Genomic DNA, 25,852 nt, shown 5'->3' with positions numbered 1-25,852 from the left:
GAATTAATGGATAAAGGCGACGGCTCTCCAGATACTTCACTTCTTTATCCACGCTGAGACCTGGATGAGGCCGATGCTTACTTGATGTTGTCCAAGTATTTTTTTTACAAAGCATGAGGGAACAGGGGAGCTGTAAAGAGACGATCCATATTTTTGTCATGACTTATAAAAAGAAATTATATATACAGTTGTGCTCAAAAGTTTACATACCCCGGCAGAATTTTTCCTTTCTTGGCCTTGTTCCAGAGAATATGAATGATAACAAAAAAAACTGTTAAAAAGATTTAAAAAGAGAAAACACAGTAGTTTGACAATAAATGGCTTCACCCAACTAATAACCATGAGTGGAGAAAAAAAGTTTTTTTTGTTATCATTCATATTCTCTGAAACAAAGCCAAGAAAGCAAAAATTCTGCCAGAGTATGTAAACTTTTGAGCACAACTGTATAAATATATATATACAGTACAGACCAAAAGTTTGGACACACCTTCTCATTTAAAGATTTTTCTGTATTTTCATGACTATGAAAATTGTACATTCACACTGAAGGCATCAAAACTATGAATTAACACATGTGGAATTATATACTTAACAAAAAAGTGTGAAACAACTGAAAATATGTCTTATATTCTAGGTTCTTCAAAGTAGCCACCTTTCGCTTTGATGACTGCTTTGCACACTCTTGGCATTCTCTTGATGAGCTTCAAGAGGTAGTCACCGGAAATGGTTTTCACTCCACAGGTGTGCCCTGTCAGGTTTAATAAGTGGGATTTCTTGCCTTATAAATGGCGTTGGGACCTTCAGTTGTATTGTGGAGAAGTCAGGTGGATACACAACTGATAGTCCTACTGAATAGACTGTTAGAATTTGTATTAATGCAAGAAAAAAGCAGCTAATTAAAGAAAAACGAGTGGCCATCATTACTTTAAGAAATGAAGGTCAGTCAGTCCGAAAAATTGGGCAAACTTTGAATGTGTCCCCAAGTGCAGTTGCAAAAACCATGAAGCGCTACAAAGAAATTGGCTCACACGAGGACCGCCCCAGGAAAGGAAGACCAAGAGTCACCTCTGCTTCTGAGGATAAGTTTATCCGAGTCACCAGCCTCAGAAATCGCAGGTTAACAGCAGCTCAGATTAGAGACCAGGTCAATGCCACACAGAGTTCTAGCAGCAGACACATCTCTACAACAACTGTTAAGAGGAGACTTTGTGCAGCAGGCCTTCATGGTAAAATAGCTGCTAGGAAACCACTGCTAAGGACAGGCAACAAGCAGAAGAGACTTGTTTGGGCTAAAGAACACAAGGAATGGACATTAGATCAGTGGAAATCTGTGCTTTGGTCTGATGAGTCAAAATTTGAGATCTTTGGTTCCAACCACCATGTCTTTGTGCGACACAGAAAAGGTGAACGGATGGACTCTACATTCCTGGTTCCCACCGTGAAGCATGGAGGAGGAGGTGTGATGGTGTGGAGGTGCTTTGCTGGTGACACTGTTGGGGAGTTATTCAAAATTGAAGGCATACTGAACCAGCATGGCTACCACAGCATCTTGCAGCGGCATGCTATTCCATCCGGTTTGCGTTTAGTTGGACCATCATTTATTTTTCAACAGGACAATGACCCCATACACACCTCCAGGCTGTGTAAGGGCTATTTGACCAAGAAGGAGAGTGATGGGGTGCTACGCCAGATGACCTGGTCTCCACAGTCACCAGACCTGAACCCAATCGAGATGGTTTGGGGTGAGCTGGACCGCAGAGTGAAGGCAAAAGGGCCAACAAGTGCTAAGCATCTCTGGGAACTCCTTCAAGATTGTTGGAAGACCATTTCCGGTGACTACCTCTTGAAGCTCATCAAGAGAATGCCAAGAGTGTGCGAAGCAGTCATCAAAGGAAAAGGTAGCTACTTTGAAGAACCTAGAATATAAGACATATTTTCAGTTGTTTCACACTTTTTTGTTAAGTATATAATTCCACATGTGTTAATTCATAGTTTTGATGCCTTCAGTGTGAATGTACAATTTTCAAAGTCATGAAAATACAGAAAAATCTTTAAATGAGAAGGTGTGTCCAAACTTTTGGTCTGTACTGTATATATATATATTTGGGCATAGTTAGCTTAAAGAGTAACTGTGAGGTTGTTTTTATTTTTTTTTCATAATCATTAAAAAAAATTATAATATGTTTAAACAGGGAAATCTGCTTCTTTCTCCTCCTGGATTGATTTTTCACTCTAAATTGACAGGTAAAATCTGTATTCAGTGACGATAGATTTTCCCAGAGACGACAGTTAGTGCTTATAAGGTTCTATGGAAAGGGGAGGAGCTAGAGGAACATACGGATATTCTACTGCAAGTTCTCCTGAAATGACTGTTATAGTTTAAATAATAAAGAACTTTGAGTATTTTGAGAAGAAAAACCTCTAACGTCAGGAAGATGGTGGTCAGAAAATGAGGTCATGGAGTTACCTACTTCTTCTAAAGAATAAAAAAAAAGATTCCATTGGGTTTCCCATGACTACAAATCCTTATAATAGACTATCAATATCAGATTGGTAGGAAACAACTGAAGGAGCTGTGGTGAAAGAGGCAGAGCTGCTCCCTACAATCAGCTACTTGCAGGATTGCCGAGAGTTGGACCTTCACCGATCTGATGCCAATGGCCTATTCTAGGGATAAGTCATCAGATTTGTATATCTGGGGAAACCCTTTGACTTAACCCAGAAAAAAAAGAGTTAAAGAAGTAAAATATTACTGACCTCATCCACATTTTCAAAGGCATTGATGACATCATACGGCAAGCAGGACAAGAGATCGATGACAAACCAGGTCTTCAAGTAGTTCATACGTATCAACTTTGGGTCAGAAATAACCTCCCCGGCAGGACCAACAAAGGTGGTATGAAAATTAAGTACAATATCAACCAAAAATATCACATCCACAATGCTGTCCACGACCAACCACGCCACGTTGTTCTGTTTGGTTTTGAAGGACACGTTGTAAGGGACCAGAATGGCAGTGTAAAACGTCAATATCAGGATGACCCAATCCCAGGTGGTTTTGAAAACACAGTAATGTAGAATGATGTGAGGAGGGGTCTTCGGGGCTTCTTGTTTGTACTGCGGAAGAATTTCAGAGCCAAGCTGCAACACCTAAAAAACATGGAGGACAAAGTCAAAGTAAGTCCACCAAACACTATGGTCCAGATTCCTATTCTTTTTTTGCACTTGTTTTTTAGAGTATACGTTTTATAACTTTGGATTTTAGGCATTTTCATTTTTTGTGCAATACTCATTATGGCTTGTGTACTGTTTTTAAGTTAATTTTTAAAGTCCTCATTACTTTTTAGGTTTGCTTGACAATGTGGACGTGGGTTTCATTATGCGTCTGCTTCGGCTAATTCATCATTTGACATTTTCTAAAATGTTGCAAAACATTTTTACTCAATTAAACTCCAGTACACTAAAGCTATGTTCACATGCAGCGTTTTTTTTAAATTATTATTTTTTATTATTATTTTATTTATTATTTTATTTATTATTGTGCCGAACTCCTCTCGCCTCGTGCAGCGTTTTTGCATTTTTTGCAGCTTTATTTAATGCAAATTTAAAGCTGCATTTTACCAGTCAAAGTTATGAGGTTTCAGAAAGAGAGCAGGTTTTGGCTGCAGAAAAAAAAAAGACGCAGCGTGTGATCATAGCTTAATAGAGAACAAAATCTGTTTAATTATTATTATTTTTTTTTGCACAAGAAAAAGATGCGATACTTTGTAGCTTATTGAAAGCGTTGTGCAACATTTCACTCATAAAAGGCCAATAAAGAATCTTTAAATTTGTGACAATTTCATCAAAAATATTGCGCCATTTTGATGAATTTGGTGAAAACCTATAATGAAAGATGAGACGAACAAAAGCAAACGACGAGTCGCCTTTGTTTGAGCCACCCTATATTATCTTACAAATACAACTTTCTTAAAGCAGAATGACGTATTGGGATTTCCGGGAGGAGAAGATACCTAAAAACCCCGACTTCCCCCTAATCCCTATAGTGTAATTCTCTTTTCATAAAAGGCAATTTATTCTATAATTTATTCTGTATATCTGCCGGTAAATCCCATTAGTGATTCATCTATTGAACACATTCTTATTCTGCTCGTTTAATTCATCCAATACGAGATCACTGATTCATCTCATCTCTAAGGAGCATTGTACGTCCCCCGTATAGGGATATATCACATACTCTATGTATTTGATCACGTCTCGTACTAACGACCCCGGTAGGGGGCTCAATAATGATCTATAAAAGCTCACGTACAATGAGTGGGCTTCAGGGAATAAACATCTCGTCAATATCTCATTAATCTATATAATGGGGTAATCTATAGGGCGAGGGGGGTATTAACTCTGTGCAGGACGTAATAAATGATATGTGGATACACTGCGAGTTCTAGTGTCACCATAATACAAATAGATGTAATACATAATAGACGTGCATGATAAAAAAAAAACGTACTCTCACTTTTTTTCTAAGCAAATTCTATTAAAGGGTTTGTCGGCTGCATGTCCCTTTGTGTTAGAAGGGTTTCTAAAAGATTATATACTGATTGCAGATGCCCGTTTGCAGACATCTTCAGTAGTTCAGCAAAGAAACTTGGCAGCAAGTGTTCAATTCCTCAGCAGCGCCTCCAGAGGTGAAATGAAGCATTACACAGTTCTCATTGAAAGAAATGAGTTTGCTTGGCTGAAAGTGTAATGTGTATAGGGGCCTCCCAACTTTCCCTCAATAGATGATGTCAAGGAAGATAAGGATTCAGGATATCCCATTTTTGACCACCGATCCTTTTGTTCTCGGTGAAATAAGCCTCTGCCAGAGGAGTCTGGCAGCAGCTTTTTCATACAGAACACAAGCAGAGCGAGCGCTCCTGGGTATAGGAGAGTTGGGCGAAACAGCTCCGGCTGACGTGTACGGTCGGGGGCTTAAAGAGGTTGGCCACTACTTTAGCATTGATGACCTATTCTTGGGATAGGTCAAAGTCATCAATATTAAAGTAGTGGACAACCTCTTTATGTAATAAATATTTGCAGTAGGTTGCAGGTGTTGGACCTCCACCAATCAAATATTGCTGTCCTAATTATTACATCAATTCAAATAGGAACACACAAAAGTTATAAGATCTAGCAAAATAATAATTAGTCAAAAATATAATCATTAAAACAGATTATAATAAAGGGGTTGTCCATCCTCAAAGCTGATAATCAATAAAATAACAAAAGCAGTAACACCTTACCAATCCTCTTACCCGATCCCTTGTTGATGCTGCCTATTCTCCTGCTGGTCTCTGTTGTTCTTGTGCCAGCGATGCCGCATTTATATATGACCACTGGAGCCAATCACCGGCATCAGGTCATTGCTATACCAGGTGATTGGCTGCAGCAGTCACTCACAAGTCAACATGCCACAGCATACTTGGAGCATAGTGAACAGAGACTGGCGTGGGACCAGGGAATCATCAGTGTGGGGTGGCAGTGGATTGATAAGGTGAGTATTACTACTTTTGTTGTTTTTTTTTGTAATAACTTCTATAGGCCAGGTTCACACGTTGCGCATTTGGTGCTGATTTTACACATGTAAAGTCTGTAGCGTTTTACAGAATCAGCAAAGTGGACGAGTTATAACTTAAAGTCATTCGTATGCTGAGATTTCTTTTTTTTTCCATTGGAATCTGTAGGAAATTGGCTTTTGTTGCTGTTTTTAAACTCTCCTGCCTTCCAATTTCTGTTGCGGATATGCAACTTGTTGGAGAGGGTTTTACTCATTTATTCCAATGGGGACCCTAACTGCGCATGTTATGCCGGCGGCCTGGCATTGTTTTGTAGGGTTTTTATTTGTGGGGTGCATTTGTATATTGCTGTATCACTCTGCATTCTGTATATCACTGCTACAACTCCAGGCTAGTGATTAATCTTGGGGGCTGAAATATCTCATGTACTAACAACCCTCTCGCCTGCGCAGCCCTCTGTATTTCCCTGCCCCCATATTCATTATATAGTGACTGGTACAGTCTCCGGGATGAAGGGTCATTAATAACCCTCCTTTTATCTTGATTGTGGAAGGCGGCTCGGGGACCGCACTGTCTACAATGCAAATGAACCCTAATCACAAACTACTGAAACAAAGAAGAACAAGTGAAGACGGTGCAGGAGCGCTCCAATCCCCGACCCGCGGCGGCAGCCTCCATTACGGCCGAGTTCCAGTACATCTATATTGCTGCCTCCTGACAGTCATACGCTGTGCATCACCTTAAATTAAAACCCAGAGCATAGAGCTGCACCCAGCAGAGCGTTCCCCAGAAAATACTAGATGAAATTGAAATGTTTACGCTTGTATAGTCATTTCTATTAATCAGGGCTGATATACATTCATCTGAATTACTGCCTTATTTTCATAAAAGCTTCATGAGGTTTGATGTCTGTTTTCGCAATTACTTCTATTCCCTGTTTAATAACAATTTTAATGCACATTTTCTTAGACGTCGGCATTGTGACAATCCTCTGTTATTCCCCCTGGAATTGACAACTCAGTTTTGCCATTGTCCTTGTCAAGAGGGGTGTCCCTGCACTGTCAGCAGTGATAGGACAGTGTCAAAGACAACTGGGACATGTCTTATTGGCAAAGCGAATGGTAACCAGTTGTTAATTCATTCACACATTTCCAGGAGGAATTGTGTCTTTATTTCTCTACAATAAGTGGGGACAGGTATATATTTTTCTATAATAAGTGGGGGCGGGTTTCATTTCTCTACAATAAGTGGGGGCGGGTTTAATTTCTCTACAATAAGTGAGGCGAGTTTAATTTCTCTACAATAAGTGGGTGCGGGTCTTTATTTCTCTACAATAAGTGGGGGTGGGTCTTTATTTTTCTACAATAAGTGCGGCGGGTTTAATTTCTCTACAATAAGTGGGTGCGGGTCTTTATTTCTCTACAATAAGTGGGGGCGGGTCTTTATTTTTCTACAATAAGTGGGTGCGGGTCTTTATTTCTCTACAATAAGTGGGGGCGGGTCTTTATTTTTCTACAATAAGTGGGGGCGGGTCTTTATTTTTCTACAATAAGTGGGGGCGGGTCTTTATTTTTCTACAATAAGTGGGGCGGGTTTAATTTCTCTACAATAAGTGGGGGCAGGTCTTTATTTTTCTACAATAAGTGGGGGCGGGTCTTTATTTTTCTACAGTAAGTGGGGGCGGGTTTAATTTCTCTACAATAAGTGGGGCGGGTTTAATTTCTCTACAATAAGTGGGGGCAGGTCTTTATTTCTCTACAATAAGTGGGGGTGGGTCTTTATTTTTCTACAATAAGTGCGGCGGGTTTAATTTCTCTACAATAAGTGGGTGCGGGTCTTTATTTCTCTACAATAAGTGGGGGCGGGTCTTTATTTTTCTACAATAAGTGGGTGCGGGTCTTTATTTCTCTACAATAAGTGGGGGCGGGTCTTTATTTTTCTACAATAAGTGGGGGCGGGTCTTTATTTTTCTACAATAAGTGGGGGCGGGTCTTTATTTTTCTACAATAAGTGGGGCGGGTTTAATTTCTCTACAATAAGTGGGGGCAGGTCTTTATTTTTCTACAATAAGTGGGGGCGGGTCTTTATTTTTCTACAGTAAGTGGGGGCGGGTTTAATTTCTCTACAATAAGTGGGGCGGGTTTAATTTCTCTACAATAAGTGGGGGCAGGTCTTTATTTCTCTACAATAAGTGGGGGCGGGTCTTTATCTTTCTACAGTAAGTGGGGGCGGGTCTTTGTCTTTCTACAGTAAGTGGCGGGTCTTTATTTCTCTACAATAAGTGGGGGCGGGTCTTTATTTTTCTACAGTAAGTGGGGGCGGGTTTAATTTCTCTACAATAAGTGGGGCGGGTTTAATTTCTCTACAATAAGTGGGGGCAGGTCTTTATTTCTCTACAATAAGTGGGGGCGGGTCTTTATCTTTCTACAGTAAGTGGGGGCGGGTCTTTGTCTTTCTACAGTAAGTGGCGGGTCTTTATTTCTCTACAATAAGTGGGGGCGGGTCTTTATCTTTCTACAGTAAGTGGGGGCGGGTCTTTGTCTTTCTACAGTAAGTGGCGGGTCTTTATTTCTCTACAATAAGTGGGGGCGGGTCTTTATCTTTCTACAGTAAGTGGGGGCGGGTCTTTGTCTTTCTACAGTAAGTGGCGGGTCTTTATTTCTCTACAATAAGTGGGGGCGGGTCTTTATTTTTCTACAATAAGTGGGGCGGGTTTAATTTCTCTACAATAAGTGGGGCGGGTTTAATTTCTCTACAATAAGTGGGGGCAGGTCTTTATTTCTCTACAATAAGTGGGGGCGGGTCTTTATTTTTCTACAACAAGTGGGGGCGGGTTTCATTTCTCTAAAACAAGTGGCGGCGCGTTTAATTTCTCTACAATAAGTGGGGCGGGTTTAATTTCTCTACAATAAGTGGATGCGGGCCTTATTTATCTACAATAAGTGGGGGCGGGTATTTATTTTTCTACAATAAGTGGGGGCGGGTTTCATTTCTCTACAATAAGTGGGAGCAGGATTCATTTCTCTACAATAAGTGGATGCGGGCCTTAGTTATCTACAATAAGTGGGGGCGGGTTTAATTTCTCTACAATAAGTGGGGCGGGTTTAATTTCTCTACAATAAGTGGGGGTGGGTATTTATTTTTCTACAATAAGTGGGAAGGGGGTGTTTATTTCTCTACAATAAGTGGGGGTGGGTGTTTATTTTTCTACAATAAGTGGGGGCAGGTTTCATTTCTCTACAATAAGTGGTGGCAGGTGTTTATTTCTCTACAATAAGTGGGGGTGGGTTTCATGTCTCTAAAATAAAAGGGGGCGGGTCTTTATTTCTCTACAATAAGTGGGGGCGGGTCTTTATTTTTCTACAATAAGTGGGGGCGGGTCTTTATTTTTCTACAATAAGTGGGGGCGGGTCTTTATTTTTCTACAATAAGTGGGGCGGGTTTAATTTCTCTACAATAAGTGGGGGCAGGTCTTTATTTTTCTACAATAAGTGGGGGCGGGTCTTTATTTTTCTACAGTAAGTGGGGGCGGGTTTAATTTCTCTACAATAAGTGGGGCGGGTTTAATTTCTCTACAATAAGTGGGGGCAGGTCTTTATTTCTCTACAATAAGTGGGGGCGGGTCTTTATCTTTCTACAGTAAGTGGGGGCGGGTCTTTGTCTTTCTACAGTAAGTGGCGGGTCTTTATTTCTCTACAATAAGTGGGGGCGGGTCTTTATTTTTCTACAGTAAGTGGGGGCGGGTTTAATTTCTCTACAATAAGTGGGGCGGGTTTAATTTCTCTACAATAAGTGGGGGCAGGTCTTTATTTCTCTACAATAAGTGGGGGCGGGTCTTTATCTTTCTACAGTAAGTGGGGGCGGGTCTTTGTCTTTCTACAGTAAGTGGCGGGTCTTTATTTCTCTACAATAAGTGGGGGCGGGTCTTTATCTTTCTACAGTAAGTGGGGGCGGGTCTTTGTCTTTCTACAGTAAGTGGCGGGTCTTTATTTCTCTACAATAAGTGGGGGCGGGTCTTTATCTTTCTACAGTAAGTGGGGGCGGGTCTTTGTCTTTCTACAGTAAGTGGCGGGTCTTTATTTCTCTACAATAAGTGGGGGCGGGTCTTTATTTTTCTACAATAAGTGGGGCGGGTTTAATTTCTCTACAATAAGTGGGGCGGGTTTAATTTCTCTACAATAAGTGGGGGCAGGTCTTTATTTCTCTACAATAAGTGGGGGCGGGTCTTTATCTTTCTACAGTAAGTGGGGGCGGGTCTTTGTCTTTCTACAGTAAGTGGCGGGTCTTTATTTCTCTACAATAAGTGGGGGCGGGTCTTTATCTTTCTACAGTAAGTGGGGGCGGGTCTTTGTCTTTCTACAGTAAGTGGCGGGTCTTTATTTCTCTACAATAAGTGGGGGCGGGTCTTTATTTTTCTACAATAAGTGGGGCGGGTTTAATTTCTCTACAATAAGTGGGGGTGGGTATTTATTTTTCTACAATAAGTGGGAAGGGGGTGTTTATTTCTCTACAATAAGTGGGGGTGGGTGTTTATTTTTCTACAATAAGTGGGGGCAGGTTTCATTTCTCTACAATAAGTGGTGGCAGGTGTTTATTTCTCTACAATAAGTGGGGGTGGGTTTCATGTCTCTAAAATAAAAGGGGGCGGGTCTTTATTTCTCTACAATAAGTGGAGCGGGTCTTTATTTTTCTACAATAAGTGGGGGGGTTTCATTTCTCTACAGTAAGTGGGGGTGGGTTTAATTTCTCTACAATAAGTGGGGGCGGGTTTCATTTCTCTACAATAAGTGGGGGCGGGTTTCATTTCTCTACAATAAGTGGGGCGGGTTTCATTTCTCTACAATAAGTGGGGGCGGGTTTCATTTCTCTACAATAAGTGGGGGTGGGTTTCATTTCTCTACAATAAGTGGGGGTGTGTGTTTCTAGCTCTTTAGTAAGTAGAGGCAGGTCTTTATCACTCTCTAGTAAGTGAGAGCAGGTCTTTATTTCTGTACAGTAAGCTGGGGCAGATCTTTATTTCCCTACAGTAAGTGCGGGCAGGTCTTTACCTCTCTACAGTTAGTGAGGGAAGGTCTTTATTTCTCTACAGTAAGTGCGGGCAGGTCTTTATTTCCCTATAGTAAGTGTGGGCGGGTCGTGAGGACCCATGACGTTTGGGTTGTGAGCTTACGTATTTTGGCCAAAATATTAACTAATACCTCATATGATATTTTTGCACTTTTTTTATCTGCCGGGGAGCAGCCAGGCCCATTAATGGTGACCTTGTGAATTAGGGGCTTTGCACCTCTGCGATGCACGGATAGGGTGCCGGGCATCCCGCCTAATCGAATAGTAGGGGGTGTAATAGGATGCTGACTAGACACGGTGCCGCGTGTGTGTGAATTGCACCCTATTGCAACTTTCATCTGTGTGCAGTTTTAGTGCTAGGCAGTCGCTCCTCCAGTGAGAGAGGATGACAGTGATTGTTCATCAGCATTCTGCACCTGTGTTACCTCCTTCTAACAAAAGGGGGCCGGCTGCGTCCTGGTGTGCATTTTCCTTGATATCTTGGCTGGTGCGTACCATTGCTTTTTTGCTGTTTTCTAATTTGACTTTGGAATTTTTTTAAAAAATTCTGTTTATTGTTCTGGCTATGCTGTTTGTTTTCAATGATAGAGTAGGGACTCGCAAAATCATGAGGACCCTTGATGTTTGGGTTGCGAGTTTACGTATTTTGGCAAAAATATTAACTAATACCTCATATGATATTTTTGCACTTTTTTTTTTATCTGCCGGGGCGCAGCCAGGCCCATTAATGGTGACCTTGTGAATTAGGGGCTTTGCACCTCTGCGATGCACGGATAGGGTGTCGGGCATCCCGCCTAATTGAATAGTAGGGAAGTGTAATAGGATGCTGACTAGGCACGTGAATTGCACCCTACTGCAAGTTTCATCTGTGTGCAGTTTTATCTCTCTTTATTTCTCTACAGTAAGTGGGGGCAGGTCTTTATCGTTCTACCGTAAGTGGGGGCTGGTCTTTATCTCTCTACAGTAAGTGGGGGCAGGTCTTTATCGTTCTACAGTAAGTGGGGGCGGGTCTTTATCTCTCTACAGTAAGTGAGGCGAGTCTTTATCTTTCTACAGTAAGTGGGGGGGTCTTTATCTCTCTACAGTAAGTGGGGGGGTCTTTATCTTTCTACAGTAAGTGGTGGGTCTTTATCTTTCTACAGTAAGTGGGGGGGTCTTTGTCTCTCTACAGTAAGTGGCGGCACATCTTTATCTCTCTACAGTAAGTGGGGGCCGGCCTTTATCTTTCTACAGTAAGTGGGGGGTCTTTGTCTCTCTACAGTAAGTGGGGGCAGGTCTTTATTTCTCTACAGTAAGTGGGGGCAGATTTTAATCTCTTTACAGTAAGTGGGGGCCGGCCTTTATCTTTCTACAGTAAGTGGGGGCAGTCTTTATCTCTCTAGAGTAGGTGGGGACGGGTCTTTGTCTTTCTACAGTAAGTGGCGGGTCTTTATCTCTCTACAGTAAGTGGGGACGGGTCTTTGTCTTTCTACAGTAAGTGGTGATGGGTCTTTATCTCTCTAGAGTAGGTGGGGGCCAGTCTTTTATGCTCTGCTTCTGCTCTACCATCTGTCAAATTACATAGGCATAACAAAGTGATGAGCTTTCAGTTCAGGGCAGGAAAGCCATAGTGTGCTGGCGAGAGGAAAGAAAGCTCCAGCACCTTTAATATACTGGCAGAATGCTGATAAAGAGGAGCTATCCACTGCAAAGAGTGGATGGTTAGTTACAGAGCATGACAATTGGGACAGTTTCTGGTCATTTTAGGCTATATTCACATGCAGTGTTATTGCTGCATTTTTTCTGGGGGGTTTTTGCAACATTTTTTCACTTTCTCATTACTTATCACTTTCTCATTATTTACAGTGCATTGTGAAAGTATTTGGCCCCCTTGAACTTTTCTACCTTTCACCACATTTCTGGCTTCAAACGTAAAGATATAAAATTCAAATTTTTTGGCGAAGAATCAACAACAAGTGGGACACAATCGTGAAGTGGAGCTAAATTTATTAGATATTTTAAACTTTTTTAACAAATTAAAAACTGAAAAGTGGGGCGTGCAATATTATTGAGTTAATACTTTGTAGCGCCATCTTTTGCTGCGATTACAGCTGCAAGTCGCTTGGGGTATATCTCTATCAGTTTTGCACATCGAGAGGCTGAAATTCTTGCCCATTCTTCCTTGCAAAACAGCTCGAGCTCAGTGAGGTTGGATGGAGGGCGTTTGTGAACAGCAGTTTTCAGCTCTTTCCACAGATTCTTGATTGGATTCAGGTCGGGACTTTGACTGGGCCATTCTAACACCTGGATATGTTTATTTTTGAACCATTCCATTGTATATTTTGCTTTATGTTTGGGATCATTGTCTTGTTGGAAGATAAATCTCCGTCCCAGTCTCAGGTCTTCTGCAGACTCCAACAGGTTTTCTTCCAGAATGGTCCTGTACTTGGCTCTGTCCACCTTCCCATCAATTTTAACCATTTTCCCTGTCCCTGCTGAAGAAAAGCAGACCCAAAGCATGATGCTGCCACCACCATGTTTAACAGTGGGGATGGTGTTTTGAGGGTGATGAGCTGTGTTGCTTTTACGACAAACATATCATTTTGCATTGTGGCCAAAAAGTTTGATTTTGGTTTCATCTGATCAGAGCACCTTATTGTGTCTCCCAGGTGGCTTGTGGCAAACTTCAAACGAGACTTTTTATGGATATCTTTGAGAAATGGCTTTCTTCTTGCCACTCTTCCATAAAGGCCAGATTTGTGCAGTGTACGACTGATTATTGTCCTATGGACAGACTCTCCCACCTCAGCTGTAGATCTCTGCAGTTCATCCAGAGTTATCATGGGCCTTTTGGCTGCATCTCTGATCAGTCTTCTCCTTGTTCGAGATGACAGTTTAGAGGGACGGCCGGGTCTTGGTAGATTTGCAGTGGTCTGATACTCCTTCGATTTCAATATGATCACTTGCACAGTGCTCCTTGAGATGTTTAAAACTTGGGAAATCTTTCTGTATCCAAATCCGGCATTAAACTTCACCACAACAGTATCTCGGACCTGCCTGGTGTGTTCCTTGGTCATGATACTCTCTGCACTTGAAACAGAACCCTGAGACTATCACAGAGCAGGTGCATTTATACGGAGACTTGATTACACACAGGTGGATTCTACTAATCATTACCAGTCATTTAGGACAACATTGGATCATTCAGAGATCCGCACTGAACTTCTGGAGTGAGTTTGCTGCACTGAAAGTAAAGGGGTCGAATAATATTGCACGCCCCACTTTTCAGTTTTTAATTTTTAAAAAAAGTTTAAAATATCCAATAAATTTCATTCCACTTCACGATTGTGTCCCACTTGTTGTTGATTCTTCCCCCAAAAATTAGAATTTTATAGCTTTATGTTTGAAGCCAGAAATGTGGCAAAAGGTAGAAAAGTTCAAGGGGGCCAAATACTTTCACAATGCACTGTATCTATTACGTATCTGTAAAGCTGTGTGTGCTTTATGCTTTACAAATATCTTCAGCTTTTAATACATTTCTGTAACAGATGACGGGTTCACAAGCTCCACATGTGTAGGTGACAGCCGCACATTACCTCTGCGAGCCGGGAATGCTTATGTACATTCTCCCCTTTATGGACGGTGGGAGCCAACTGTTGTAGGACCCCTCTGCTGCTGGTGAGAGCTCTTGTTAGGCGGGCTAGCTTCCCCCAACCTGCAAAAGTGACAAATATGATCATATACATAACAGATCACTCACACAAATAAATGCAAACTGGTACGAGTCTCATTGTGGCAGGTGGAGAGACGGTAATAAGTCGCCCATACTGGCACGTTACCTAGTAAGTAAGTGCATGGTGCTTTATACTATGCAACAAATACAGCAGTGGCCAAAATCTCTCAAAGCCCCAATATGTGCATGAGGGCAAAGCTGGCTTGTCCTTTACCCAGTGGCTCTGAGATGTAAGTAATCAATAATTTAGTGCTGAGAAGATGAAGTAAGAGATGTCGCCCGGCCGGACGGCAACGTCAGCACTGAGTAAGACCGCCTGGGAAATCAGTAACTGGAAGTGAGCTTTGTGTTCTAGGTGATGATGAGGGTTGTACAAGAGAAGGGCTGAGTTATTTATGAAGCAGACATTTACTGATCTGATTAAAGCCAACCCAGCACCATCATCCTGGTCCCCTGCCCCATAGAGATCCTAATACATTCTTAAAGACATCTATAAAAGGCCGATTCATATAACAGGAGCCTGTGGGCAAAAATTGGTCTCCAGTGAAATTGTGACCATCCTTGAAATAGATTGTCAGGACCCCGGTCCAGCCTCCACGTCGGGGAATGTGAAACTATTGCTGTATAATATTATTCCTGCAGCAGTTACAGCATGACATATAATGCCGTCCGGCAATAATACCGTTCCCGCACAGCTGTCCCCCTTTGGCACAGGTCTGCTCTACCTAATGGAAGATCTGTCCCCAGAAAAATGTACTGGTGTAAATGCCACTGATCTCCTGAATACAGAGATGTTTTTCTTTTCTTTCTGCTTCTCTCCATTCCCGAGATATTGCCCCTTCTTCCATGTATATAAATCTAGTCTTGTTATCCAAGAAGGCATAATACTTATCAAGACACCAGTAGAGATGATTGAAGACCATGCCCACTTGGGTAACAAGACTAGATTTATATACATATATATATATCTACTTGTCCTTGGTCAGACCTCATCTGGAATACTGTGCCCAGTTCTGGGCTCCACATTAAAAAAAATACAATGAAAAACTGGAGCAAGTTCAGAGAAGAACTACCGTGATAGTGAGCGGACTACAAACTTTGTCCTACGAGGAACGGTTAGAGGATCTGGGAATGTTTAACTTGCAAAAAAGAAGGCTAAAAGGAGATTTAATAGCTGTCTACAAATATCTGAAGGGATGTCACACTGTAGAGGGATCATCCTTATTCTCATTTGCACAAGGAAAGACTAGAAGCAATGGGATGAAACTGAAAGGGAGAAGATACAGATTAGATATTAGAAAAAACTTTTTGACAGTTAGGATGATCAATGAGTGGAACAGGCGGCCACGAGAGGTGGTGAGTTCTCCTTCAATGGAAGTTTTCAAACAGAGGCTGGACAGACATCTGTCTGAGATGGTTTAGTGAATCCTGCATTGAGCAGGGGGTTGGACACGAGGACCCTGAAGGTCCCTTCCAACTCTAACATTCTAGGATTCTATGGTAAGAGGGCGCCATATCTCAGGAACGGAGAGGCTCAGGAACAAAAGAGAAACATGATCGGATTTAGTAGAACAGCGGCATTTAAACCAGGGGGAAAAAATACATACTTATGGAAAGTCAGAGGCCTGTTTAAAGGACTATCCCATGAACATGGTCTGCAAGATGGTCTGCAAGATAGGTGATAAATGTATGATCCCTGGAGAGATCCATCCGATAGCGAGAACAGGGGTCCTAAATTTCCCTATGTGAATGGAACAATAGAGCACTTGTGTGGCCACCACACCATTCACTGTCTATGGGGAGCCGTGGTTAAGCATTCACATGGAACACGGTGACCCCTATTCTTGTGTTTGGTGAGGGTCCCAGCAGTCAGACCCCCACAGAACATTCATTTATCCTCCATCCTGCGGAAAGATGATACACTGATACTAGAGGTGCTTTGTACCTCATGTCTTACTGACAACCGCTGATTCCTTTTCTGTCATTCCAGACATGTCTGCCATTAAAAAATTTGAAGAACCCAGGAACCTATATAATTTTTGCCACTAGGGGGCTGATCTGTATACAGCATGTATACAGCTCTAGTTTTATCTGAATGAAAGAAGCAAACAGATAGATATTGAGGAGAGACAGAAATATTTCTGGGGAGATATTTATTAATATTAGTGCAAAGGAAAATGCAGCAGCCGCTGATTGCAACCAATCGGATTCCAAATTTGAAGAAATTTGCACCTTCATCTCTGAACACACGATGGATCTTTCGTACAAACCTTTTGTTGAATCATCTTCAATCGGTTGTTTAAAAGCTGTGATGTCACTAAAGGTGCAAAGAAACAAAACCACTTTATCCTGCTCATTTCGGATGGGGGCAATCTTCACAAAGAACCACACCGGTGTCCCTGAAATATCAATATGTGAATTAGGGATCGGAATGATAATATAGAGTCACATGTTTGTAACGGTCACACGGTGTATCAGTGCTTCCTGCTGATGACGGCATTACATTTTTTTTGTTTTTCTTTGCTGTGCTTGCCAAAATTTACAAAAAAATTGAGTGTAAAGTTTATGGGTGGGGTACGGTAAACAAACTTTTGACAGATTAACTTAAGGTGGTGTCCCCTTTTAGGGACTTTTTTGGCATATATTTGAGGCTAAAAATAATTTTTGCAATTGAGTTTCATTACAAATTTGACTTTCACGGGCTCATTGTTTCCCTGCACATTCGACTTTGATGTGGTCTGTGGCCATAAATCAGCTGAGAGGAGCTCAGAAAAGACAGAAAAGGGAGTTAAAAACTCGCTGTCAGGTAGTAAGAATGAGCTCACCGATGAATTCTCAGTTAACTCATTAGACAACAAAAGTTTTATGGAAGGCAAAAAGTGGAATATTTTTGATGAAACCCAAATGCAAAAATGATTTTTAGCTCCAAATATATGCATATAAGTTAAAAATAAAATATTAACAAAGGTGGACAACACTTTTAAGCTTAAATCCAGCAATTTCTAATATTTGAACAGTTCAAAATACACCATATTTATTAAGAGGCATTCATCATCAAAAATTTGCCTACATATATCCATCCTGGATCTTGGCTCTTATCCTCTCCTGGCAGTGCTGTCCTACTGCTTTGTGTCACCGGCAAGGAAAAAAATGGTTCTACATTGCTCTAGCCTTACAGATGTATCATTCCATAATCTGAGATGAGTGTCAGCTTTTTGTGATATTCTGCTGGGAGACGTTTATGCTCTATATATCTTTAAGTGGCCACCCAGTGGTTGCGATGTGAATCGCGGCATGCCGAGAGTTGTGTTCCCATGTTCTAATAATATATTGAATTTTCCATTGTGAGAAACTGGAGACCTACATGAAATTAAGTAAGATTGGACACATCTGTAGGAGAACATTTTATTTTATTTATTTTGGCCAATGCATTATCAAATCAAGTATATTTAAAAGGGTTTTTGCCATTTTCATAAATGGGTATTGCCGGATGGAACTTGTAAATACAAGCAATTTTGCAATTTATCGCTTATTCAAATATTCAGCCGTTCTTGAGATATTAACATTTTTCTTTTGTTTACAGCTCGTTGGCTTGGTGACCGACCACTGCTGCTAGGCAGAAAAACATGCGTAGTGCTTACAAATTCTTTTCTTTTGAGCTTGTAAGCACTGTTTTGAAGTTGGCCGGGATCGCAGGAGCACGCTGTCACCTTCTGATCCAGGCCAGTTACAGCGCAGTGCTTACAAGCTAGACAGCAGTGGTGGTCGGTCTCCTAGGCAACGAGCTGTAAGCAAAAGAAAAATGTTAATATCTCAACAACAGCTGCAAATTTTCATAAGAAGTAAATTGCAAAAGTGCTTGTTATTAGAAGCCCTATCCGACAATATCCATCTATGGGGAGAATGGGAAGAACCCTTTAAGAGGGTTGTTAAAAAAGTAGCTATTATAGGATTTCACTATAAAACATTGTAACTTCAAACCGGTCATTGGTGCGGATTATTGGTCATGTACATGTATTTGGGGACAAAAATATGTACATTTTAAAGGCTGTATTACCAGTCAGTTTTGAAGGGAGCCATTATAGGGCCTCAAAATAGGTGAACGAGGCTTTTCTGAAGAATTCAGTATAGATCTAATAAATGATAATGGTGGCATTCTCCATGGAAGACAAGGAAACTTTACTCTTAGGGGTAAATATTTACACATGGAGTCTGATGGAGATTATATGGCTTCATCCTAAAGCCATACAAGTTTCGTTAATGCATACAGCTCTGCAGTTTACATGAGCTTCCATTCCAAGAAAACCCTTTAAAAGGGTCCTCCGCTTTGGAAAATCCCTTAACAAGAAGTCGAACACAAAGTGCACCCAAGGTGGGACACCCAGGGATCAGCTGTAATCAGTGCAAAACCTGGCAGTAAGTGTTCAATTTCCCTGCAGCACTCCCACAGGAGAAATGGGATATTACATGCTGCCCATATAAGGTCCTCCAAAAAGATAGAGACAGAAGGGAGGTTCAGGGAGCTTCCACTCTGAATCCAAAATACTTCACTGAATGGTGGCGGTCCCACTGGTGAGCACAGCCATATCATGAACAAACGGAAGGGATTGGAGTCGGCACTCCGATAGGTAAAACTTAAATATTTGTTTGGTCATATTAAAACAAAAAAGCTATGATTAAGGGCGCAACTATTTTGCCAGAAACACGTTAGACAGTTTTTACATTTTTTGTTTTAATATGGCCAAATAAATATTTAAGTTTTACCTATCAGAGTGCCGACTCCAATCCCTTCCGTTTGTTCACCTCCAAAAAGATAGATGCACTTTATAATCACACTTTATAAGATGAGGATCACCCCTCAACCCTCCCTCTCTATTAACACAAAATTTTCTAATCGAGTATGTAAAAAATAGGTTTTGTAAATGAAAGAACCGCTTTAAAATAAGTTTGTGGATACAGCTCACCCCATCAAATATATATTTGTTGATTAATCTGGCTACTTGGCAATCCACTCCACTCTGAGATATCAATCAGCTTTGTTCGAAGTGATGAAAAAGATTTTTCAATCCAGTAAAGTGAACTAAAAGCATAAAAAAAAATCTATTTTGTGACTTTATTAAAATAGTAGCATGGGCATAAAAAAAATATACTGACGCATTTCAAATCAGGCTGACTATCGTAGATAAAATGATCTGTCTATGAAACGCGTCAGTATTTTTTTTTTATGGCCAAGTCACAATAAATAATTTATTTTGCTTTTAATTTGCTTCTCTGGATTAAAAAAAAAAAGTTTACATTACTTCGGACCCCTTTAAAACACAGAATTTTCAGAATTAGCCATTAACAGCATTGATTTCCAAGAATTCCTTCAGCACGAAGAGAAGAGGCAGCAGATCGTGCGCAGCAGCGGCCGTCTGCAGGAGAGAAGACTGCGCGGTTATTGCTTCTCTCCCCTCAGTCGCACAATCGTTATGTGAATACAAATAGATTGGAATGAACACGGCTTTCATCCCGAGGAAGATAATGAGCGGAGGTGATTTGGCAATTTACCAATCGCGCAGAACTCATTGTTCTTTAATGATCACTGCAGCACTGAATAAAGCATCCGAAATAAAACAATGCAAGAGGATAATCTGTGGTGTAACAGCACAAAGGAGCACGACAACAAGGTACTTCATCATGTGGGGAAATAGCGCAAAGCAAAGAAGGCGACACTTACTGTTCTTCTTATACATCAGGATCTCAAAGGAGTTCATCTCGTAATTCTCAAACGTCTGTCTGACTTTCTCAATGGTCTCTTTGTCTGTCAACTCCCCATACATAAAACTGAAAAGGAGTAACGCAAATGGTGAAAATTTTATATTTTTTACTTGCCATCATATTCCGTCTTCATCACTGTCCCCATCGGGGCTCACAATCTACATTCCCTATCAATATGTCTTTGGAGTGTGGGAGGAAACCGGAGAACCTGGAGGAAACCCACGCAAACACAGGGAGAACATACAAACTCCTTTTAGATGTTGTCCTTGGTGGGATTTGAACCCAGGACCCCAGTGCTGCAAAACTACAGTACTAACCACTGAGCCACCATACAGTGCTAACCACTGAGCCACCGTGAAGCCAAAATCTATGGAACTTGAGATCTTAGTATCTTCCAAACAGTAGCCTTTCTTACAACATCTGCTTTTATTGCAGAACAGCGCCACTAGTGTCCATAGGTAGAGTCTGGTACTGCAGATTAGTCATAGCTACTTGAATAGAGCATAGCTGCAATATCTGACCCTACATATAGATAGGGGGGCACTGTTCCTGACTTTTTCCTACTTTTATAAGACATATTTTTATTCAGACTTTTTCTTATTTTTATACTTTCTTTTAGACTGTGTGCCCACAATGAGTTTTGGGTGAGTTTTTACATGGCATATTTTCACTGCGGCAGCAAGGCAGCGTTTTATTGTGAGTGGATGAAATTTATAGAAATCTCCACTGTGCTTCTTTTTTTTTTATTCAGCATTTACAACAATCAGAGAAAAGGTATAATAGAAACAAGTCACCAATTCTGCATTTATCACCCACTCCTGGTTTTGGATCCCACTCCTGGGAAAAAATACTGACCGAATACTGATACTGGTGCCGTGGCCAAAAAGACAAAAAATGCAGAATCAAAAATGCAATAAAAACACAAGTAACCTAATTTACTTAACAGGTGCAGAAAATTTGCAACATCAAAAACTCACCAAAAGCTCAACATAGCCTGAAGGTGCTAATAAATATTATTGCTATCATACATAAATCTATTGATGTCTTATTTTTCTGTTTTAATAGGTGATGAAAACTATACCCAGTGTGTGCCCCAAATCATTACCACAACCGTCCAGTGAGGTTAGCCTTTATCAGTGTTTTTTACAGACCGTTTACATGGACCGACGAGCGGCACGATACGACCGCCGATCGGAAAACATTTACAGAGCAGCCGTCGTTTAAATGGTTGTTTTTACAGTCAGCACAAAGTAAATGAGTGTATATACTAGATCGCTCAGTGCTCTTACGCCGTCATATTTCTCGGCAGCACGAGTCCTGTTTACACAGGAAAATGTGCTGCCGAGAACGATCATCTTTTGTGCTGCACAAAAGATCGTCTTGCCCGTTTATCAGGTGATCGGCAGCCTGTTGGCATGGTAAGATTATCTTGCAGTGTAAATGCCCCTTTAGCCTCAGAAACTGTTTCATTTATAAAATCCTGTGTATGCGCCTTTAAGGTCTATATCCGGTACATGCACAATGCACCAGTGGACAGTGTACTCTAGTTCACTTACGAATGCGCAGGAAGTAGAAATTAACTGCACATGTGTGGGATGTCAATGGGCTTGTTGTGACATAGTCCTTCTTCAGTGATATAAAAAAAAATGTGCATTTTTGCATTTTTTTGGGTAGTGGCGTGATTTTTTTAACACTTTTTTCTTTACGTACCTTTTTTAGAAACATTAAAGGACTATATATCTATGTCTCAGTACAATACTGTCTGCACATATAAAATCTGAGACATATGTTATGGCCTAAGGTATGACAGGGACAGGGCAGTACGCAATCTACATTAAAGGGAATCTGTCGGCAGGTTTTTGCTATATAATCTGATGTAGAGACAGAGACCCTGATTCCAGCGATGTGTCACTTAGATTGCTGGGGGCAGAGGTTGTGATACAATCCCTGTTTTCTCTGCTGTTGATATAGCAGGGCTCGGAATGCTGAGCTGTGTATAACCCCGCCCACGCCTCTGATTGGCCGCTTTCTGTGTAGACTGTATAGTAACAGAAAGCTGCTGATCACTGGTGGGGGAGTGGTTGGACTAGGCAGCACGAGGCAGCTAGTCAGATATCCTGCTGATAAAAGATTGATTTTATTGAAACAGAAACATGCAGCCTAGTAAGCGACATATCACTGGAATCAGCGTCTCTGCCCCTACATCATGGTGCTCTCAGATTGCATAACAAAATAATGACAGATTCCTTTTAATTGTGGTGCAGAAACAGTTAAACGGCCAGGATCAGAGATGATCCTCAAATAGTGATCTGCTGGAATGTGCATCTACCTCTAGTCCAGGACCCTCGTGTGCAGGTCAGGGCTGGAGAAGTGGCCGCACATGCGCTGCTCTATATTCATTTCTATAGGAGCTGTGAAAGCATTGGGGGAACGTTCCTGACAGTGACGGGACCAGAATCTATATAAAATGCTGCCATATCCTATTAATATGCCATAAATGTCCCAGATGGGAACACCCTTGGGACTGGAGTTGAGAAACCCTAGTATATACCATCTGCTCCTTATTTACAGGGACAGATGTAAGAACATAGAATGGACATTACTGTCTTAGGACGTTACAGTTACATTGACATGAAGAACGTGATATGTTATTTCTTACCTGCACGTGCTGCTTTTTTGCATAACTTCTGCCCGGTGGTAACCTGACAACTTGCAGAACCCATCATTGCTGTAGACAATGGGCCAGTCCACGATCTGGGCATTACCCAAGACAAAATTAGTCTCTGTTCCAAAAAGACAATAAAAACAATATTTAACTGGCATGACTATAAGGCTGCAGTAAGTATGGCGTAACCTCTTCTGATCTATCCAGCATTGACGTCACATTGTATACATTACAATATATATATGTACTTTCTATTACATATACACAAGCTCTGTATTGTTTTATTCTGTTCTATGAATTTTCATTTTTAAGAAACAGATTCCTGCAGCCACCACTAGGGGAGCTTACGAGTTTACTGCATACTGATTCCAAATGGTATAAATACGAAAAATCTGGGGAAGACTTTACAACTCCCCCTAGTGGTGGCCAGAGATTTGTTATTTTAATATGGAAAGGAGACTTTGAGCTCCAGAAAGCAATCAAACACCTCTGTACACACCCTAAGATTAGAACCCCTAGTGTGACTGACCCCAAATTTACACCTGGGTATGGCTATGTTCTAAAAATAATGGGGGTCTCAGCAATGGGACCCCAGTCATAATAAGTTATTTCATATGCAAGCAATATTAAACTTGACATTGAACCCTTAAAGGAGTTGTTCCACAAATTACATTTAGCACTTATTCATAGTGATAAATGTTTGATCACTGGGGGAGAAGGGGGCTCATCTTTGGGACCCCCATAGATCAGTAGAGCTGTTCCTCCTCATTAGATAACTGCAGTGAAGAGGAGTTTGGCGCCACCGTTAAACATTTTCATAACGCCGCTTTGTTCAAAGGTCATGGGGCTGATGGAAAGAGCTGAACTTGGGATTGGTAAGTCCCCCAGCAGTGGAAGTCCCCCTGGCAATCATATATTTACTGCCTATACTGTGTACAAGTGATAAATATTCTTTGTGGGGAAAACCCATACAGATTCATTATATAATGACCTCTAAATGTAACCAAAAAATTTTCATCCACTGTCAGCAAAGAGAAAAAAGGTGAATAGTCAAAAGACCAAGTATTTTGGAAGTTTACACAATTTGAGCCTCAAAACTATCTAAAAGAAAAAAACGGTCTATGTTGTTTAAATTTTAAATAGCCCTGGTCTCTAAATTACATTGCAAGTCTCCTCAAAGTGGGAAATTCATCAATGCTCACACAACGTTTATAGAACTCAAGCAGTGGGAGGTCTGCTGTATATACATGACATAGGAGACACCAAGACTGCTGTATATACATCACATAGGAGACACTGACACTGCTGTGTATGCATCACATGGGAGACACAGAGACTGCTGTGTATACATCACATAGGAGACACCAAGACTGCTGTAACATCACATAGAATACACTGGGGCTGTAGCATACATCAAATAGGAAACAGTGGGCAGGAGCATATTCATCACATAGGAGACACTGGGTCTGGTGCATACGTCACATAGGAGACACTGAGGTTTGTGAATATACATCACATAGGAGACACAGGGACTGGTGGATATACAGCACATAGGACACACTGGGATTGGTGGATATACAGAACATAGGATATGCTGGGGCAGGAGCATATACATCACATAGGAAACACTAAGACTGGAGCATATACATCACATAGGAGATACTGAGACTGCAGCATATACATCATATAGGAAACGCCAGGGCCGGAGTATAAACATCACATATGAGACACTGTGGCTGTTGTATATACATCACATAGGAGACACTGGAGCAGGAGCATAAACATCACATAGGAGACACTGGGGCTGGAGTACATATAATAGAAGACATTGGGGCTGGTATATACATCACAGGAGACATTGGGGTTTGTGCATACATCACAGGAGACACTTTGGAGATGATCCAGTATACACTGGAGCTGCCATTGCTGCCTTTACCTGTGGGACAGGAGCGCATTATGTGCTAACTCCGCACACAAAGTACATCCAGATGCTGGCACTGCTTCATTGAATGTGCCACAGAGTTCAATAATGAACACTGCATGCTCACAGTGCGAGAAGAAATTAAAGGGCTGACAGTCAGGAACACGAGGCTGCCGCCCCGAGAACTACACTCCCTGGGAATCTGCCCGGGTAGGGGGCAGAGAAAAGGTCATTGCGGGCCGCAAACAGCCCACGGGCCGCTCACTACCTTATTAATAAATCCATGGTATTACAAGAAAAGAAACATTACTTGTACTGGGTGTCCCTAATCTTCCCCATTCCCGTTTCCTTTGCATTCTGTCACCTCGTCTTACAAAGTCCTTCATGTCCCTGTTTATGATCAATTAAAAGGTCTCATACTCAAGAAATTGGCTCCAGCCCAGGCCAGAGATACGGATCAGTTTTACTTTAATGGATGGGAATCTTTTATGCAAAAGTCGGATCAGACCTGGTTCTTGTTTAAATAAACCCAAAGCTGCTTAAGGGATTAAGGTGCTACAACATTACATCACAATAACTGTGCAGGGGGATTACACAGGGGGAAACTACAGATGAGAGGAGCAAAATACCTTTAAGAATGTGACAGCACCTCATAAACAGGTTTAATCTACTTGTGGATGGTAATCCTGAAAACCTCGCTGAAACGATCGTCTTAAGGAACAGAAAAGTAATCACTCAACCTAATGCGATAGGGGCTAAATAAGGGTCATGTATATCTCTGTAATCAACTTTTTTTTTTTCATTTATTCCTCCAATGCAATTTGTTTAAAAAAATGAAGCAACTTTGCCAAAAATTTGATTACAATTCCTCCTACCGTATTGTGTATAAAGCTCCAATGCAGACTGATGTGTCACCATAGTTACAGACTACAAACAAACTCCGTGTAGTCTGATCTTGAAGTCAGAATCTCTTCCTGTCTCCTATGTTGTAACTTACATTTAAAGGCCCCATACACATTAGATACTTGTCGGCCCAACATTCAGATCTCCTCTATACTCTGGAGGCCCCCATACACACTAGATTTTTTTCTGATGCCGATGATATCAGGTCGTTTGGCCAACTTTAGTCTAAAGTGTGTGGTGAACCTTAGAGCTAGAACGATGTGGCT

At 41.2% G+C, this 25,852-nt stretch overlaps 1 protein-coding gene across 1 annotated transcript in view; it reads right to left on the bottom strand.

Moving 5' to 3' along the window:
- The window catches only part of KCNH1 (potassium voltage-gated channel subfamily H member 1), a 517,594-nt gene that overhangs the window by 426,664 nt on the left and 65,078 nt on the right, over positions 1-25,852 (bottom strand). Inside the window, exons 2-6 of the mRNA XM_073671995.1 lie at positions 22,757-22,880; positions 20,057-20,163; positions 16,608-16,736; positions 14,201-14,319; positions 2,758-3,150 (exon numbers count right to left, since the gene is read on the bottom strand). Of these exons, the coding sequence (XP_073528096.1) occupies positions 2,758-3,150; positions 14,201-14,319; positions 16,608-16,736; positions 20,057-20,163; positions 22,757-22,880 (872 nt within the window). The remainder of the gene's footprint in view (positions 1-2,757; positions 3,151-14,200; positions 14,320-16,607; positions 16,737-20,056; positions 20,164-22,756; positions 22,881-25,852) is intronic.

This window comes from Phyllobates terribilis, unplaced genomic scaffold (genome assembly GCF_046119375.1).
Source record: "Phyllobates terribilis strain yellow unplaced genomic scaffold, ASM4611937v1 Scaffold_3__8_contigs__length_932513732, whole genome shotgun sequence".
In the NCBI taxonomy this organism is placed as follows: domain Eukaryota; kingdom Metazoa; phylum Chordata; class Amphibia; order Anura; family Dendrobatidae; genus Phyllobates; species Phyllobates terribilis.
Note: the sequence above shows the minus strand (reverse complement) of the source record. Positions and strands in the feature narration are given on the sequence as shown.